Consider the following 20,369-nt stretch of genomic DNA (forward strand, 5'->3'; position numbering starts at 1 on the left):
GAAACATGTGCTTTCTTAATATTATTTAATCGGTAAATCTTAGTTCTTAATCTTAATCTGTTTTCATTTAGTCTTCTCTTTGCTTTTTCCACAATGTAGGCACCAGGAGGGAACGTATGGTGAGATGTATTGCCCAGGAGTTAAGGTAATAAGCTGTGATCTGGTTTTATTCTAATAAATCAAGTCAGCAGGTGGATTGTTAAGGTAAAGGGTAATGCTGCTGGCCAGGAGGAAAGCAAACAAGAACAGCAACAAGTTGAGGAAAATTGATGTACCGGTACTATTTATACATATTGGTTGCCTTGATTGCTAAATTGCAGCTATGGTGTTATTTATATAGAGGCCAGTTCTCGTGGGCTTTCACCACAGATGTGGTTAGAACATCCCACACGTGCTAAGTGCTTGTGAAGAGTTCAGAACATCAACGCTGTGATGACACCGGCGTACATCACATTTCCTGGACGTTTTAAATAACCACCCAGGCTGCCTCATTTGTTCCAGGTTCCTGTCCAGCTCGCAGCCCTTTTGCTGGCTGATTGCATGTTCTGTTAAGGCTCTGTTCTTCTCAGTGAAGGTCACAGACTGAAATGTTACATTCCATTTTACATTCATTTCATATTCACTGATGAAGCCTCAATAATCTCTGGATGGCAGCAAATGTCAAGGTGAACACAAAATGTGTCACGTGACTTTCAGAATTTAGTCAATAAAACAAGTTTGTCCATACTCAGGTGTCGTGAATCAACCTACTGCAAAGTGTAATAATCATTTTATGCCAGATATTAAAGCTCATACCTTCCATGTTTCCACAGTGAGAAGATTCAACATGTGCAGAAAGAACCCGTTCCCAGCACTGAGTTCTGCTCCACAACTCAGAGGGACTTCTCTGTGCCGGGGCTTTGTGCAAAAAGTACCAGAACTAACTGTAAATCGAGTAAGTACTGTAGATTATATGCTCTATTGATTCTTTATTGTCACCTGAAATAAAATACTTTTGTTTTATACTGAAATGTTTTCTATTTTATTGTTGCTGTTTTTATTATTTTAGCGGTTTGCACAAGTGGTTACACATTGCTCTTTAATGTACCGGTATGTACAAATGAAATATTCAGTATTAGTTATGTGACACTAAAAAGTATGCATGCACTGACATTTCCATGGTAATAAGCATATTAAGGTTCATAAACGGTTCAGTTGGAAGCCCCTTTACATGATAGATTGAGTGACATCCCATCACATAAGATCGTAAATGGTACTAATGTTTTATCTGGGGATCTGATATAATGAATCAGCTGCTCTCTGTATTTATTATACAGGTTTTGTAAAATCTTCAGTTATTGATGAATGAGGAACAGTTAACAGACAGAAAAACACAAAGTTTCTGGTTACACTTGAGTGCGTCATCAGACAGAAAAACAAGGTTATGGGAACATAACCTTGAAAAAGAAGAGAGCCATTCTCTGTAGTAAAATAATATTTGTATATAAGGTCTTACAAAATGTAGCCTGGAGAGGTCATTTTCATTAAAAAAACCAAAACCCTAATTATTCTGTGAGATATACTGTATATGAACGGAGTAAATACTGAAAAGTGAAAGCTTCAAGAGGTTCAAAAAGGTTGATGTCTAACTTGTTTCTCACTCACATGGGAAGACACACTTCTGATATCCTGTGATCGCACAGATTTTGATTTAATAATTTCAATTTAATATCACATCACTTTTTACTATCATACTATCTGTTACCTCCCTTCACTTTAGGAGATGAAGGGAGGAGAACAAATGGAGTATGGTTTCCCAGGAGGAATAAGACAGGAGCAGAGACTGGTTGTCCGAAGAAAAATTACAGTTTGATTATTTAGAAAACAACTTAAAACGCCGGTCAGCACTAAACAACAAAGTGTTTGTGTTAACACAAACCAACAGAAAAGGCCACCACTCATGGGGGTGGAAAAAGCCACAAGAGAACCCAAACAATCAACTGAAAATACGTCCACACCTTGGGGGAAACCAACAATAATCAACACACGCCAAGATCTATCACAGGTTACAGCTAACGGTCAGCTATCCCCGTAAACAGCAACACACTTCCACCACCATGGGCCACCTTCTCTCGCTCTCCCTAGCTCTCGCCGGGCCACACCTCGTCTTCACTCTTCAGCAAATTAGGAGTAGCTGGGAGAGTGAAGGAGGGACGATCACCTGGAGGAGTAGAGCGGAAAAGTCAGCAACAGATTGAAGCCACACAACGGCACTCAAGCCGTAACACTATTACTAAAGTTGCCTCAGAAAGTAGGTGAAGAGAAACTGAGTGACGCTGTGTTCTCTATTCCAGGATTATGAAACGGACCAAGCTATTACCTTTTGGAGTGAGAATTCCAAGTGGATCCAGGTTTGTCTGTTGGAAACTCTCCTATTTTTAATATACTATGACATAAAAGGTCACGGTGGCACTTGTGAAATGCTTCCACCAGTTTACCTAAATTCCAAGAAATTATCAGGGCTTTTGTTGTTATTGGTTTGATGACCTGACGGATGTCGGGAAGCAGAAACAGGGAGCTGGTTAGACTGAAAGGAAAGTTTAAGAAGAACTGCAACCAGTTTGGTGCTCTCAAACTGTAAATAACAAAATTTGCAGCAAAAACAGCAGTTGAGCAAAAAATACAGGGTATGAAGAGTCTTCTTAATGTCTTTTGCCTTTAAATACCATATTTTCACGACTATAAGGTGCACCTAAAACACTGAGATTTTCTCAAAAATCGACAGTGCGCCTTATAATATGGTGCGCCTTGTGTGTGGACTGAGTTCCAAAATCTGCTGTGCGCCTTTGGTGGGTGCACTACGGTAAACGCTCCGCCCATCGATTAGCGGCACACCTACGCATAAGGATCCCCTAAAATGGCACCGGTCAAGCGACACGCATATGAGGCTTACTTTAAACTACAGGCCATCGAACATGTGGCTGAAAATGACAGTCGAGCAGCTGCAAGACATTTTAATGTAAATGAGTCCATGGTCAGAAAGTGGAGAAAACAAGAAAGTGAACGAAAGTGAGGAAGACAAAGTTGAGTTTCCACGGGAACAAAGCAATGTGGCCCGAGCTGGAAGACCGAGTGGAACAGTTGGTTGTGGAACAGCGAACAACTGGAAGGGCCGTCTCTACTATCACCATTCGATAAAAGGCCAAAGCGATTGCTGAAGAAATTGCTGCTCAATGCTGAAGACATTGAGCACTTCCAAGGAGGTCCGTCTTGGTGTTTTCACTTTATGAGGAGGCGGCATCTCTCCATATATGCAAGGACAACTGTTGCGTAGCGGCTGCCTGTGGATTACCAGGAGAGGGCATCTACTGCCGCGACAAGCCACATCACCAACATGGATGAACCCGGTCGGTGAGTCGGATTCAGATGATGAAGAAGAGGAATTCGGTGATGTTGGACAGTGACAATAGCGCAGCTGTTTAATTCAGATACAGAAGATGAAAACTTTGATGGTTTTGTGGCGGAAGAATGAATATTTTGTTTAATAAATGTTGTCAAACACTCACTGTTTTACTTCCGTTTTTTTTACTTTTTTTACTGGTATGTTTTAGCATGCGCCTAATAATACGGTACGCCTTATGTAGTTTGTATGTACAGAAATAGCACCCATAACTGAGACTGCGCCTTTATTACAGTGCGCCTTATGGTCGTGAAAATACGGTACTGTATATCTGAGTCATTCCCATGTCATAACCATTAGTGTTGTTGTATTGACTGATTTTTTTAAAATAAAGCTGTCCCATGACAAAAGATATTAAACATATCCTCATGTTCTAAAAGAATCATGAAAAAGATCAAATGAAGCCACAGTTATCTAGAGAAATGACCACAGTTAGGCAGAGGAAGCTGATGAGGAGAGTTAATGGGACGCAGCTCGGAACATGAAAGTCTTAAAATATGAACCGGGTCAGGAGGGGGTTCAGAAGCACAATCCCGACACGAGGGAAACAGTCACACTTTGTGTGTGTGGGAGTAGAGAAAGCTCTAGTTCTGACCATGCCCTCAAACTCGGAGCCTCACCCCAAACACTCCAGGGTGAAACAAATGGTGAGGTCACGCTAATGATACGTGAATTACTGTATAATTGGTACAAAATCTCAGTGCTTTTGAGTAATTTTAATTGTACAATAACTACAAATTTACAAACATTAATTAGTGAAACACGACACAAGCAGGGTACTGACAGTCTCTATGACCAATAAGACATAAATTGAAATGCCTTACGCAATGTACCATAATTTTTTGTAAACAATGATCAAAACACCAGCCAGCACCACCAGTCCGCCCCAGTATCCATTACGCCTGTCTTCCTGAGCTCTGTTGTGTGCAGGCGTCTTCCCCATAAATGGTAACAAAGCAGTCCTGTAACAGAGACAAAGGTTCAGACAAACCAGACAAGGTGGTCAACTACAGCAGCATTAGCATGAAGGGAAGCTAAAGGAGAACTGGTATTGATGGGACGGCTGACGGAAGCGCCAGGCGGCGTACAGCACGAGAGACGGGGAAATAAACTTAGCGGTGACAATTATCCGATTTTAGTTATGAGGAAGCAACAAACATTGTAAATGGTGGTGGGATTAACTGACATGTAAGTTTGAATTCTAGCTTGAATTCTAAATAAAGATTCTTTTTTACACACACCAAGTTTGCATGCCAATGTAAATTGCACAATTCTATTAATTTGAAAGGGGAAAATAAAAAAACGGATATCTTGAAAACCTGTCAGTGAAGGTAGTCATTTTTCTTTCAAATCTTCATATAACACAGCTACTACTCAGTATACTTTCAGTTACTTCAAACTTGAATTCTATTCAGAAAAAACACTATTTTCTGATGTCAGATAATAAAATTCCACTAATCAACTCATGGCCATTAGTCATTCTAAAAAGAAAAAAAAGGTTGTGTTTGGGTCGTCAATTCTCTAACTGCGGCACAAAGGAAGCTTTATTTTGAGTCTCTCTCCTTTATACTCACCCATCCTCCTTGACTCTCGATCCATGGATTAATCCGTTGGTCCAGGTAATCTGTCATCCAGTCTGCAACGTGGCAAACCGGTTCACTTGCGCTGCCCTGGAAAGATTGCACATAAGTGGCGCCGCCCACGACAAAAAGACCTACAACTGTTCCCCAGTTGATTTCATCTCTGAACATGTCGTCCATCACCTTGTTAAAACCTGCCTTGTTCCTAGTCACGGCGACGTATGGGGAGAGGTCACCCGCTTGCTCCATAAAGTCCCGCTCGTACTTATTTGCCATGCTCCGAAGAGCTGCATTCAAAGCCTCTCTGCCAGTACCTGCGGGTGGAGACACAGTGCCTGGGTATTTCTGAGAGAGTTTGTAGATTAAATAGTTCTCTACCAGCTCTCTATTAGACATGATTCACTCTAGTAGGCACTGGAATGCAATAATTCTGATTAGCAGAGTTCAGGACAGGATGTTGGTCAGGACACGATAAGAGTTCAATTGTCTTTAAATGTGACAACTGTAGCTCTTCACAACACACTGCCTTGAACAGTATTTCCTTCGATAGTGTGTGTCTTCAAAGTTGGTCCACACCAGCAGTGGGGGAAGATGTAATATACAACTTATTTTGCTTTGAATCAATGTGCCATTGATCCTTGGAAGATCAAAGCGTCTTTGATCGTTACCCACTTCCGTTGGGTAACGTAATGCGTCATTTCCTGTCTTCTCAATAATTCGTTGGTGCACTGTGCAGGGTGTGTGTTAAATTCACTTTATTTAAAATTGAATACTCGGGAAATTCTAGTCACTCGATAACAACAGGGAGAAATAGTCCATATTAAACAAATACAGGATTATTAGCATTAGCATGGCCTCACCATTTCTTTCACACGGTGTCTTTGTCTGTTCAGTGTGAAATGTTTAGTTACTTCTCTCTGCCTCCTTTAGTGAAGGGAATAGGTGCAGAAAGTGTCGTTTATTAATGGTTCTGGAGGCGAGACTTAGAGAATTTGAGACTTGGTTCCGCAGCTTGGAGTTGTCTGGAGTTGCGTCAGGTAGCCAGGAGAAGCTAGCTGCCGCGGAGCCGCCTAGCGTAGCTTCAGCTAGCGGTCCCCCGGCAGCAGCCGAACAGCCGGCTAGCCAGGGCGGCTGGGTGACGGTTCGCAGGAAGCGTAGCCCCAAACAAAGGCCCACGGTGCCCCACCACCCGCTTCCCGTGTCTAACCGCTTTTCCCCACTCGGCGACACACCCGCTGAGAAACCGACCCTGGTAATTGGCGACTCCAGCGACCATAGTTAAGAGCATTCCGGGGGCAGAGCGGGCGACATAGAAGCAAATATAAAGCTCCTAGCGAGAAGTAAACGTAAATTTGGTAAAGTTATTATTCACGTCGGAGCAAACGACACCCGGCTTCGTTAGTCGGAGGTCACTAAAATTAACATAGAGTCGGTTTGCAACTAAAACGATGTGGGACTCCGGAGCATTCTCTGGTCCCCTCCCCAATCTGGCCAGCGAGGAGATGTTTAGCCGCATGTCGTCGCTTCGTCGCTGGCTGTCACGGTGGTGCCCCGATAACCAGGTGGCCTTTGTAGACAATTGGAGCACTTTTTGGGGAAAACCTGGTCTGATTAGGAGAGACGGTGTCCATCCCACACGGGATGGTGCCTCTCTCATTCCTAGTAACTTGGCTAATTTTATTAGACCCAAAGTGACCTGACAATCCAGGGTCCAGACCAGGATGCAGAGTTGTAGTCTTACACACCTCTCTGCTGCTTCCATAGAACCCTCATCCACCAACAATAACATATTCAACACTATAGAGGTAGTCTCTGTTCCACGGTTAAAAGTTCACCAAGCACAGAGCAGGGGAGCGGTCAATCACCATAATCTTATTAAAATTAATACTAAAGCACAAGCTGGAGAAACTAACATCATAATTAAATGTGGACTATTAAATATTAGCTCTCTTTTGTGTAAATCCCTTTTGGTACATGACCTGATAGCGGATCATCACATTGATTTATTCTGTCTTACTGAGACCTGGCTTCAGGAGGAGGAGTATGTGAGCTTAAATGAATCTACTCCTCCTACCCATCTTAATTATCATATTCCTCGTGTTACTGGTCGAGGAGGGGGAGTGGCAGCAATCTATCACTCCAAGTTATTAATTAATCCTAGACCAAAACATGGTTCCAGTTCATATTAAAGCCTGACTCTTGGCATCACCCATCTGAACATAAAAGCCACTTCTGTTTGTATTTGTGTATCGGCCCCCTGCTGGGCCACATTCAGAGTTCCTGTCTGAGTTCTCTGAATTCTTATCTGACTTGGTCCTCAGAACAGATAGAGTCATATTTACTGGAGACTTTAACATCCATGTAGATGTTATAAATGGCTTCATTTCATTACTTGAGTCAGTTGGTTTCCTTCAACAGATAAATCAGCCAATTTATAGCTTCAACCACACCTTAGATCTAGTTCTGACCTAAAGCTGACCTACTGCCAGACTGAAGGACGGCAGGTATGCTTCATCAGCACCAGTTCTACCATAAACAAGGATACTGTACTCCACACTACACCATTTCCTAACCAACCTGACTGAAGTGCAGAACAACTGGAACAGTTTGGCTTCATCACATTTTGTCCTTTTTCAGTCATATTTCTTTTCCACTATGTCCCTTTCGGGGTCATGGGGAGGGTGTTTCGAGCGTATCCCACTGTGACTGTGAGCATTTGGGTTCAGTAACTTGGGTGCTCATGCTCATGGGTACCTTGGTGATGTCCTGAAGGTGTCCCCCTACTACCAGAACACCTTCCATGTTTTGTCCGGGCAAGACCCGGGAACCGGACACTACTCAACCCAGTCCCCTGCAGACCGAGCTACAGCCTTGCTGGTTTTAGCTGTATCCTTTTTTTATTTGATGTGACTAAATGTGTGACTGGTATTTTTGGATCACGACAAATCAAAATACCTGTCTTTAAGAAACAAAATAGTAAAGAACGGTCTTTGCTACATGAAATGAAGCAGCCTAGTTATTTATAATCAAAACAGCTACATCTTACAGCCTGGCTAAAATTGTCTTTCTAACCACGGAAATACCTTCACTAACCTTTTTTCCACTGTTGAAGTGGTCTTTGTGTTTATTTTGTGTGTACCCTCCTGTTCTGAAATTGAGTTAAATCAAGATGTGAATTATCTTTCCATCTGGTGCCCAGTAATGTATATTCCTCTAAATGCTCTTTTTCCAGTAATGTAATTGGAGGCTGTTGACTGCTTTTGTACAAGGAAAGAAATGGCTTCTTCTGATCGGGAAACCGTCACCATTTATGATAAAAAGGTTGCCTACATCAGTAAAAAAAGATGCAGCCATGAGGATGTGTACATACACTTTGTGTCCTTACATATGTGTGAGATTACCTTTTTGCACTGTGGAAAATGTCTTATTATTTAACAAAGGTGTAGGGTTTTTTAAAAATAAAAATCAGACACAGTTGTATCTTGCTTCTTATTTATCCTTCCTGTTAGGTTCAAACGACCTGAAACATGAGAGAAACAAATGAGGCAAAGACAACAGTTTTGAATTTTACTTGCAAGGAGAACGGGAAGATGTGCTCAGTTACAGATCTCCAACACATTCTGACGCACACCTCCCGCCATCCTTCTTTTATTGAGCTTAGGAGGTCCCTAGTTACATAGAATTCACATGTGTCTAAGGAAGGGGGAAAACACAAGATAGCAGGTCCCAAACAAAGCAAAAGACTGTAAATCATAATGGTGAGATTATACGTAGGTCTTCACTGATTTGATTAGTTTAGCTCGCACACAGCACATTCTTCCATATCAGACAGATTAAAAGAACACCTCCTGGGTCAGGCCCTGCAGCTCTATCTCCAGTCAATGTCACTTCCCCACAGCAGCTGCATTTCTGTCGCCCTTGACCGAGAAGTTCAAGTTGACACATCAAGCATCATGAACATTAAGCATTAGCAAATAATAAGAAACATTAAGTAATGAGAAACAATATAACAAGAATAAAGAATATAAAAAGGTAAAAGCAAATAAGATAACTTTACTATGATGGATCTAACACTTCCTCTGTTGTTCTGCATCACAGGGTGTAACAGCCATACAGAACCCCAGAGAACCCTTCAAGAAGTCCTCCATGTTCAGCACACCCATCAGCCAGAGGCTGGATGAAATCGATCCACAGTACAACAACTTAGACTGAGTCTTACCTTTCACATTATGAGACATCTACATCCCTTTATGAAAATGTAACAAACATATAGCAGATTCTCAGCTGTGGTGAGGACTGGCTAGACTTCAGCCTTGCCAAACCTTTTCCCAGCATTTATTACAGGATTTGCTGAGACAATTACCCTGTATTTTATGTTTGGAGGTTTTATGTATGTAGCTAAAAGCTTTTACATTTTTACAGTTGCAACATCATGCCGGGAAGTTTTGTGACTAGTTGGGAAGAAGTCAGACGCTAAAAGAAAGAAAACATATTCTAAAAACCACTTCAGTACCGTAATTCTAAAGTAACAGAATAAAGGTCTGCTCTAAACACTGTTATATACACGTGCGTGATTCATTTAAGTGGCGGATAAACCTGACAGTTAACATCTATGTACAGTATCCTCCATCTAACCTTCGTCATTCTCCACACCAGCAGCACTGACGGTGTGCCAAGCTTAAGCATCATTCCCAGAAGTTGACACATCACCAAAAACAGGTTTAAAATTTCTTCAACATTCCACAATTTGACAGTAAAAAAAAAAATGTTACCTTTGTTCAGATCACGTAGTTGCCACATTGTTGTCATGATTTCTATATTTCCCATTTAGGTATATTTCTTTGCAAAAATGTTGTTTTTATTAGCTGAAATGTTTTAGAACAAAACAAATAGAATGTCCCCCTGCATCAGGTAAATATTCCTGTCCTTAGAGAAAACGATATCAGGACTAATCTGTTATTCACTTCACTGCAATACCTGAAACATAAGCATAATGTTGCACACTTATGATTCAGCCATACTAGCTGACTGCATATTTGCTCTGTCAATCACAACACTTTCAGACACTGCCGATCCTCTCTAAGCTTTCCCAGTAAGTGGTAGCTATGGCAACAAGTAATTCTATCATATATTTATGCAGCTGCACTAGTCCAGACATTTCATTATCTCCCAGGCTCAACTAACACTAAACATAAGGTGTTACAGACAGCTTTTATTTAAAATTACAAAACAAAAATGACAAGGCAATTGCATTTTCTTTTATTTTGCTTTTTTTTTGTCTGCCCTTAAGCATATATACATGAAAGTATAGTATGCAGCATATGAATAAGTGTTTGTGGCCAGTGTGGGTTATAAGCTCAAAAGCCTTAAATATATATTCATCAAGAATTATCCAGGCAGTCTTACAGCAAACTAGTCTTTTTTGTTCACAATCTTTCTGAAACTGGACTGTTTTCAACACCCTTCACCATAATTTGGAATATTACAAATACAGGGACCCCCTTCCTGTTGTTACATGTGTGAATAACAGCTGCAAGAACCTTATGATTGGGGTGTCTGTTAGATATCTACACAATATATATGCAAACAACACTATGATAATGAAATAATAAAATGACTACAGCTTTAAAAGAGGCAATCATGGGGCATGCTGTGGCACGAACAGGTGCTGCTGGCCTGACTGACTGGGAGAAAATGATGGTAATTACAGCCCTGCAGGAGAGGTAGATTTTCTTCTGTCCAGTTAAAAATAACATGCAGACACACATGCACTCAGAGAGCTTTGCCCTTACATTTACTTGTATTTATTTAATAAAATGATCTCAACCAGTTTACAGTATGCCTTTGAACACGACAACCTAAATCAATCAATCAATCTTTATTTATATAGCGTCTTACGATCAAATTGTTTCTAGGCGCTTTACAGAATCCCAGGGCCTGACCCCCACCAAGCAAAAATGGCAAGGAAAAACTCCCCTTTAACAGGAAGAAACCTTGAGCAGGACCAGGCTCATGTAGGGGGACCCCCCTGCTGATGGCCGGCTGGGTAGAGAGAGATGAGAATGCTCGGCCCTTCAGACTCTGGGGACCACAAGTAAACCAGCATTCTGAGAATGGAATGACATCTCACCCCCCCCCCCCCAACACACACACACATTCCCCAGAGACTTCCTCCAGCTCTTTGGGGAGGAACGCTCCCAGGCCAGCCCAAGAGAATAGTCTCTCCAGCATGTCCTGAGACTGCCTCAGGGCCTCAGGGCCTGCTCGGAACATCTCCTTGTGGTGGCTCGGGCATCTGTTTCAGACGCCTCCCCATTGACAGCTCAGTCCCTCTCTAAGGGAGCACCCAGCCACCCTGCGAAGGAAACTTGGTTGGTATGTATCCATGGTATAGAGCTTGTCCAGTTTTCCATGGCAGAGACAAAAACCACATTGTTTCTCCTGGGGGTTCTACTATCGGCCCAACTCTCCTCTCCAGTACCCTGGTATAGTCCTTCCCAGGGAGGCTGAGTGAGTGCAATTCCCTACAGCTGGAACACATCCTCCGGTCCCCCTTTGTAAAAAGAGATACCACTGTTCCCGACTGCCACGCAATGTTGCAGAGGCGTGTCAACCAGGACAGCCCTATCTCCAGAGACTTGAGGTACTCAGGGTGGATCTCATTCACCCCCAACGCCCTGCCACCAAGGAGCTTGCTAAGTAGCTCAGTGACTGAGGCTTAGGTGATGGCAGAGTCCTCCTCAGTTTTCAGCCTCTACTTCTTCAGCTCAAAGCTGTAATGGAGGCAGAAAACATGGACCACTCTGACTCAATGTCCCCAGCCTCCCTCAGGATCTGGGTGAAGCTCTTCCGGATGTGGGAGTTTGAGACCTCCATGGCTGAGTGCTCAGCCAGATGTTCCCAACAGACCCTCACAACAAGTTTAGGTCTGCCAGGCGTCTTCCCTGCCAGCGAATCCAACTCACCACCAGGTGGTGATCCATTGACAGCTCAGCCCCTCTCTTTATCTGAGCATCCAAAACATACGGCCAGAGGTTAGCTGAGATGACAAAGTTAATAATTGATCTTCGGCCCAGGGTGTCCTGGTTCCATGAGCACTGATATACACTCTTATGCATGAGCATGGTGATTGTTATGGACAAACTGTGATGAACACAGAAGTCTGATAACAAAACATCACTCAATTTCAGGTCAGGGAGGTCGTTCCTCCCAATACACCCCTTCAGGTGTCGCTGTCATTGCCCACATGGGCAAGTCCACCAGTAGAACTATGGGGACCCCAGTCGGAGCACTATCAAGCACCCCTCTACCATTCTGTGTTGCTGTTCAGCCTGTGGACATAAACAACAGCAAGAGACCTGTGCCCGACTCAAGAGTGCAGGAAAAGAACCCTCTTTTCACGTTAGTAAATTCAAACACATGGCGGCTGAGCCGGGGAGCTATGAGTAAGTCTAGACTAGCCTGCCGCCACTCTCCCTGGGCAACTCGACAGTAGTGGAGATTCCAGCCCCTCTTAAAGAGCTGGGTTCCAGTGCCAATGATGTGTGGGGAGGTGAGCCCAACTATCTCTAGCCAACCACTCAACCTCCTGCACAAACTCAGGCTCCTTCCCCCAAAGCGAGGTAACATTCCATGTCCCTATAGTCAGAGGTTTAACCTTAGGATTGGGTCGTCGAGGCCTCCTGCCATGACTGCCGCCCAAACCACTTTGCACCTGCCCCTAATGGATGTTCCTGCGGGTGGTGAGCCTACAGGAGGTTCACCACCAATCACCATTTCAGGCTATGCCCAGTGGGCATCCAGTGGGCACAGACTCGGCCACCAGGTGCTTGCCTGAGAGCCCCAACCCCAGGGGTGGCTCCAGAGTGGGGCCCCGGTAATGCCAATCTGGAAGACGTAAACAACCTCGATTTTGTTATCTCCATGATTGGTTGGTGAACCACCCTTAGTCTGGCCCGTCACTGAGAACCTGTTTGCCATGAAAAGCCCTACCAGGAGCATAACAGCCCTAGACAACCTAGCTCCCAAGATCATTAGGGCACACAAACCCCTCCACGGCAAAGGTGGTGGTTCAAGGAGGGGTCTCTAAATACGTTTTCCAAAATGTTACTTGATTTAATACATCCAAATATGGTTAATTAGTGACTTTAAATTGGCAGTAGATGTGAATGTGAGTATAGACAGTTTATCTCTGCCCTTTAACCTTGGTTGCTGTAACCCAAACAAAATTGAAAAGGCCAGTCCATAATGGAAAAAAGAGTATTTTATTTTCCTTGCTGAACAAAATATCTTACAGTATCTTAGATATACATATATACATATTATCTTGTACTGTGTAACACTGTCAATGAAACCCTGACATCATTTGTAATACTGTGCCAAAAACTTGAACGGACATTTTGAGGAAATATTAATATACTTTCAAACACATTATACAAATCTTATAATAGAAAGCACAGAAAAATAAGAATTTATCAGTGAAAAGTACTCACTCTTAGGACAAAACTCCCTACAAAAACAGCTTCTACCTTTTCTCCCTCATTTTTTGCAATTATGGAATGCAGGTCATAAATATACCTGGACTTCCCGCTCTGGTTCTTTTTTTTGTCACATGGTGCCATTCTTCTTTCCTCTGTGTGTAAATCACCAAAAATGACTTATTCTAGAACAAATAAAAGTAAAAACGGCTGTGCCATAGGAGCTTCTGCTGTCCCTTCTTCTCCTGCAATAAAATTAGCCGGATACTCAAATAACATATACATCAGTCTTCTCCCCAAGAAGCCAATACGTTCTCATTTTGCCTTTGCCCTGGAAAAACACAGAAATCAATAGGTTAATCAATGCAGATGTTGGGTGTCCTCTATTAGTCTGCCCTTCATTTACGGGTGACCCTGATGGTTACTTCAGCTCTGTCTGCATTACATCAATCGCCATATACAATAATCTGAAGAAAATCTTGTACATTCCACTAATTAACATTTATAACATATACATGTACAGTATATGTACATGTATATTTACAGTTCTCTGTGTCTGTTTCTAAAACAAAATAAAAGGGTCTTACCTTCATTTCATTCAACGTCTCCTCTTAACTGAAGGTCAAAGTAACCAAACTCATCCAGCACTTCTTTGGTTGCTGAGGACATGTGAATCTTTAAGGCTGAAAAAACAACAAGAAAACAGCAGACACTCAGCATTTATACTGGATGGTCAATGACAGAAGAGACTAAATCTTCATTATTTCTGCACAGTATTTGCATTTTCAGTTTTAGCCTGCGCAGCAGTTGAGGTTACCCAGGGGTAAGAGGAGCAGCGACACAAATGCTAACACGGTAGGAATTCTTCATCGTATTGTCTGATAACTGCACACCGTGCAGAGATGTGAGATGTGATTTCTGCCTGGGCAGTTCAGGCTGCACACTTTATTGCTGCTGGGGCCTTTGGATGCCAGTGCTCTCAATTATTTACCAGTGGAGGAAGTGAGTCAGTCCTTAATCAATACATCTGATGATTCACTCATGGAATATCCAACCACAGTTTCATAACACCAGAGTTCCCATCACTGCTGTTCTCGAGTGTGTACCTGCAGATGGAGGTCACCATCTGCATGTTCAAAAGCTTAAAGGATTTGAAATATGCAATAAAGAGACAGATTCGAAAATGTGTGTATCTAGCATCTGCTATGTGGCCGGTCTGAATACTTTAGTACAGATTTGGTAATAGTTCAAACAAAAAAACAACATGTATCAAAAGGGGCGCCTGAGCCAAGATGTGACCCTTCAGCAGGTGGAGGTAAAAATCCTTAAAACAAACTATTCCACAACCAGCGGAAGAGAGATTTATTTGGTCATCACTCAACCAGCATGAGGTGTGACCTTAATGTTGCCTTTATACAACTGTGTTGAGAGTATCTGACTGTGGATGTACCTCAGCTCAGATGATAAATATGGTCGTCAATCACCACCAAGCTGTCAATGTCACTTGAGATGTAATGTATTGAAGAACCTAAGGAAGTTGCCTTAAACTCAATGACCTGAAATACCAGCCTTGAGACTTCAGAGCTAAACTGGGATGACTAGAAAACCCAAAGACTTCAGTCATGACGAGCAACTATTTTTGTGTTTTAAAAAAACTGAGTAAAATTGTTAAAATCTTGACAGGTCTATGAAACCATGATTATAACGAGAGCAAACAAAAATAATGAATCCCAGACCCTCCTGATCCTTGACCAAAACTTTTATCACTCTGCAGCTGAATAAAGTCAGCAATCATTCTATTATTTAGCCATATTTATGAGTAAGCTAGGGCACAAAAAGAAGGAAGAAAACCCTTATAAACAATTGCTTTCCTAAAAGAATCATCGACCAAAGAGAATCCAAACAAGGGATGTGGTCACACTCACCCTCTCCATTAGACTCCATTCGAGATGCTGTGTTGACAGTATCTCCAAACAAACAGTATCTGGGCATTTTCAGTCCAACCACACCAGCACAGACTGGACCTGTAAAACACCAAAGCAGCCAAATTTTTAAAATGGGAACCAAAAACAATCAAATCAGCCGGTCTGGAAAAAAGAAACAAAAAAAACAACCCTCTTTTAAAATAAGATGAAAAGGTACAAAGGCAGTTAAAAAGTAATCTGCTAGAATCGAATTACTGTACCAAGGCTGAGTGCCAGCCTGCACATGCTGCTGAATTTGTGACGCATGTCAAGTTTGTGAATACAAACAGAGCCAAAGTGAGCAAGCACAGTCTAAACAACTGCATCGGAAGCCTCTTGGTCTCCAAGAGTCTTGGAGATTACAACTAAAATATAGACAAATCAAGACCAAAACATTCAGTGTTTATTCCCTTAATGCACACTCATTTTATTACCCAGTAAAGCCACTACAAGCCAATGAAAAACCTGTCCTTCTAAGCACATTCACGGCTGATTCCACTAAATTTAGCCACGTTAATATTCCGTTAGCTTAACGAGTGGTGGTATTCCCTGACAGGACTTTCTATGCCAGCCACAGTTTTTTTGGCTTAAGGAAATTGAAAGAGTTTGACTTCAAAATGTTGGAGTCCATCATTTGCAGGTAGCCAAAAGAAAAGAGAAACAAAGAACTACATACATATACACTGAATTTGTCCTCTGCATTCAACCCACACATGTGACAGTACATTAAATACAAGCCAGAAGCAGGGGGGCAGCCATTCTGCAGCCCCCCAGGAAGTAACATTGGGAAGTTCTGGCTTGCTCATGGGGACCCCTGAGTGCCAAGGGAGGTGACGCCTTGCCAGCTATCGGCGCACACTCCCTACCAACTTGTTTTGGCGGGGATTCGTTCCCAAGCGAAGTCTCAAACCACTAAACCACTGCCGGCCCACTAAGCCACTGGTGCCTGGATGAACTCGTGAATTATCCACAAAGCAGTGACACTGAAAACCCACTTATTCAATATTGAGAAGTTTGCTTTAAGTGTCCTGGTATACCTGCCAAAACTGCCTGATATGAAAACACAGTGCAGTACACAATAACTTCTTGGGGTTTCTTTTGGGGTGACCCCCATTCTGCATAGCCATAGCCTTGACCAGCGGCACCACAACAAGGGTCTTAGGTGTCTACATCTGCTACAGCTATTAAACAGACCTTTTAAGACCACAGAGAAGCTCCCTGCTTGTGAAATGAAGGGAACTATTAGGGGCTCTCGGTCTGTGAAGATGTGGCAACAAATGGGGCGACACACACAACATCACTACAGCAACAGTTTCTTTGAGTTCGTTTTTAGGTTGTTCCTGATTCCTCAGCTTAACATTTGTCAGGCTGATTTCCGGTCACTCGTAATCACACAGAAGGAAATATTTTTGGCTAAAATTGACATTTCAGATGTAACTAAAAGTGGTTCTTCCACAGAAAGAACTGTTAATCAACTGTTAGCTTGATAGATCATTGGCTCATTTACTGCACAGCCGACTTTATATAAACATAAGAGGGTATAAACCTATTAATACACAAATATCTGTTTTGAAGGAAGCAATATGAAATTAAATTGTGCTGTTTGTTTTTTCCAAGTGACCGTATTTTATGTAGAGATAATGTTAGCTGAATGCTAACAGCAGCTAATGTTTTTCTCTTGGCCCGTGCGTGTGAGGAACAGGCTTTTAGCAGGTTCAGATCAATTAAGAATCTTGAGGAGTCTCACAAAACGTAATTTTACCTTCCAGAGTGCCATTCGGCACAAGTTCTACTTTTTTGTGGCTGCCTATCGTGCTGGGCTGTCTAAGAAAGTAAAGACCGCCCTTCTGAAACTCAACTCTTCTTTCTGTCAGATTGCTCAGATCCATTTTCTTCTAACTGCTCTCAATAGAGCAAAGAGACAGATATAGCTGGTTTAGCCACACTATGCTAGAAAAACTATTATTCTTCACTCCATGTTCAAGTTGCTAAACTCGAGAGAGGCCCTCTTGTTCTCATCTTAAAATAGTTGAAGAATCATTCAGAAACAACTAGAAAACTCAAGTTTACTTATTCTAAGTTGAAGAGAAGCGTTCTTTTAACCGTGAAGAGAGGAAGTCATGTTACCCATCCAGTACTTGTTTAACTTGTTTGTTAAACGTCAAAGTGAACTGACATCTTTGTAGGTTTTTAGGATTTTACTGTAGAGGAGAATAAATGTGAAGACAGAAAACGACACTGTACCCTAAATATTCAGATTAAGGTCACACATGTGTGAATACGTGTGTGTGTGTGTCTGTGTGTGTACGATGACAACTGGACAATGGATCTAAGTTACACAGCAACATTGCAAAGCCTAAACTGGTCCATAGGGTATTAGAAGTGAAACATATAATCTAGAATGATAGTGCAGCTGCAGGCAATCTGCCACCATTAGCATCTTAGCTAGCCCATGATTAGCTGCAAAACAACAGGGGCTGTTTGGCTCAATGTGTCATTCTTAGTGTCATTTACACCCAAGCTCATTCCCAAATGCCAGTTTATTCACTTTTTTCTTATTCGAGTGAGTGGTCCATTTTGTACAATTAGAATTGGGGGAAGAGTTTAGGGATTAAACATGAGTACATGAGGACACTCCATTCATCCGTCCATCTTTGAATTGGTTCCCTTGCTGGTTGAAGAGGGGGGGTTATGGTCTGTGAGAGGCGTCACATAAAATTAAATTAAGAAGAAATAAACATATAACAGATGGCTAACGTTTCATTTTCAGGTACAATTCATCAAGACTACTGAACATCTAAATCAGACTTGGGTTTCTCACTAACCTGTGTGTATACCTATCCTGAGTCTCAGCTGGTCATTGGGTCTGTGCCGGATCTTGAAAGTTTTGACCTGTTCCAACAATGCCAACGACATCCCAGCAATCTCCCTGGCGTGCAGTTTTCCATTCCGTACTGGCAGCCCCGATACAACCATGTAGGCGTCACCAATGGTCTCGACCTGCCAAGACAACATGATGGGACAACAACTCTTCACCCAGGAGGTAAACTAAGGTAAAGTTTAAGAGAAAAGTCAACATACAATAAGAAGACAAATTAAGACATGATTGGATTATCATGACTGACCTTGTAAACATCAAAGTTATCGATGATGGCATCGAAACAAGTGTACAGATCGTTGAGCAGCGTAACAACCTGTGGAGAAAAAGCGACTTTATTACATTAAAACCCCCTCAAAAAAAGAATTGCTAAAGCTTTTGGGATTTGACAGTCAGGTGGTACACGCACGCTCGTATTTCTGTTTGCCAGCGTTCTTTATATACACTCGTTGATGAAAGAGATAAAGATTTCTGAAATGCTCACATTTAATTTCTTTATTATTGCCGCAAAGAGGAATTTCCTTTCACTTAAACACATTAACCGTGATGATGGTAATTCTAAAACCAGCGTAGCTCCAGTCTCCCAACAATATTTATCTGCACTGAGGGATTCATTTCCCCACAAAAGCTTACTGGCAAAACACAGAAGATAAGCCAAATGTGCAAATATGGAGGATAGTCAATCTGTCACCTGTCTGGTTCGCTCCCAAACCTGGACTAAAACATCGGTAAATAACACGCTAACCATCCAACCTCTCTCTGCACTGTGAAAATGGATCGAAAGCGACTTGTAATAGTTGAGCGAGGGGGAGAAACTTCACGCTCTAAAGTGACTCAGCGCTGCGTCAGTGCACTCGTCCATCCAACGGCTGCACTATTTCAGCCCTCGTGTGGGAACACAAACTGGGAGAACTATGAGACACGGGGAGGCAGAGACCTGAGCACCTTTCGTGTATGAGTAAAAGAGAAACGTCGAGTTCCAGCAACCACCGACAAAGATCTTTATAATCCTAGAAAAACAACTGTGATGGAATTGACATTGAAACAAAGTTCTGGACCTGTAGAGGTGTACTCTCTGCAGACATGGACGTGAAGCCAACGATATCGCTGAAGTAGATGGTGACGCTGTCGAAGGCTTCCGCCTGCACCGTCTCCCCCCGTTTGAGTTGCTCGGCTACTGAGCTGCACAAAGACAGATAGTTAGCAGTTAGCAGCAGAAGTGAAGAGCAACGACACTTTTGTCTGTGGTTATCTGGACAGGAACATTTGAGACACAGCTGCAACATGAAGAGGAGACGTGTCCTCCCCATGAAGCCGTCCTCAACGTTTAAGTTCATCTACGGAATGTCTGGGAATTTTACTACAAAGGGTTGTTTATCATTTGCTAATTCTGCTCTCGGGTAATTGGTGACCAAAATGATTTTTAAAAAAGGAAAGCATGGGCAGAAATAAGATGGTGTCCTTCCTCTCCGCGGTTCCTTTGAAGTAATTGATAGATTCTCTCATTTGCAGAGACATATCACACTCTGTGGTGCTATCAAAATGCTGAAACAGGCTACGCTATCATGCTGCCGGTCTGCCTGTTTAGCTGGAGGTAATGAGACTGTCTCATTAAAGCTGGCGAGTCAGCCGCTGCTCAGTTTCATCAGTGGGATGGCCCTGCAGGGAGTGTGGATCTCTTAATAAAGCGAGCTGTTGGGAGGGATTAATTAATATGGGGATTTCATTTGAGGCAAAAAAGATGCTCTGCGTGTTTGCTAGGCTAATGTGTCTGAACCTTTTCTCTGGAAGTTACTTACTGTGGTAGAATTTGATAAAGTAAGTTTTCTGCCTTCCTTTTCTCCTCCAGGTAGGCCTGTGTTCTCTCCTCCACCAGGTTCTCCAGGTTATTGGCGTATTGCTCCATCCTGGAGAGCAGGTTATTCAGAATACTGGTGCTGCCCTCCCTGTGGAACCAAAGAGCAGTTTTAGAGTCTATGTGTTTATTTTATTTTTCTCCTTATACACTGGTACAGTGGCCCAAAGAGGCCT

At 42.4% G+C, this 20,369-nt stretch overlaps 2 protein-coding genes across 2 annotated transcripts; both read right to left on the reverse strand.

The window, feature by feature from the left end:
* Positions 1 to 4,335: 4,335 nt before the first annotated feature.
* On the reverse strand, positions 4,336 to 5,517 carry LOC115250229 (apoptosis regulator R1-like). Its single transcript, XM_029838030.1, has 3 exons — positions 5,203 to 5,517; positions 5,014 to 5,109; positions 4,336 to 4,401 (listed from the first exon to the last, which is right to left on the reverse strand). Exons 1-3 carry the CDS (start codon positions 5,413 to 5,415, stop codon positions 4,336 to 4,338), a joined length of 375 nt encoding a protein of 124 aa, XP_029693890.1. The 5' UTR covers positions 5,416 to 5,517.
* Positions 5,518 to 14,090: 8,573 nt separating this feature from the next.
* LOC115250230 (atrial natriuretic peptide receptor 2-like) lies at positions 14,091 to 20,303 on the reverse strand. The gene is made up of 6 exons (XM_029838031.1): positions 20,138 to 20,303; positions 19,397 to 19,520; positions 18,586 to 18,654; positions 18,286 to 18,460; positions 15,422 to 15,520; positions 14,091 to 14,179 (listed from the first exon to the last, which is right to left on the reverse strand). The coding sequence occupies exons 1-6, from the start codon at positions 20,242 to 20,244 to the stop codon at positions 14,091 to 14,093; spliced, it is 663 nt and encodes a 220-aa protein (XP_029693891.1). The 5' UTR covers positions 20,245 to 20,303.
* Between the last annotated feature and the right edge of the window lie 66 nt (positions 20,304 to 20,369).

This window comes from Takifugu rubripes, chromosome 6 (assembly GCF_901000725.2).
Source record: "Takifugu rubripes chromosome 6, fTakRub1.2, whole genome shotgun sequence".
In the NCBI taxonomy this organism is placed as follows: domain Eukaryota; kingdom Metazoa; phylum Chordata; class Actinopteri; order Tetraodontiformes; family Tetraodontidae; genus Takifugu; species Takifugu rubripes.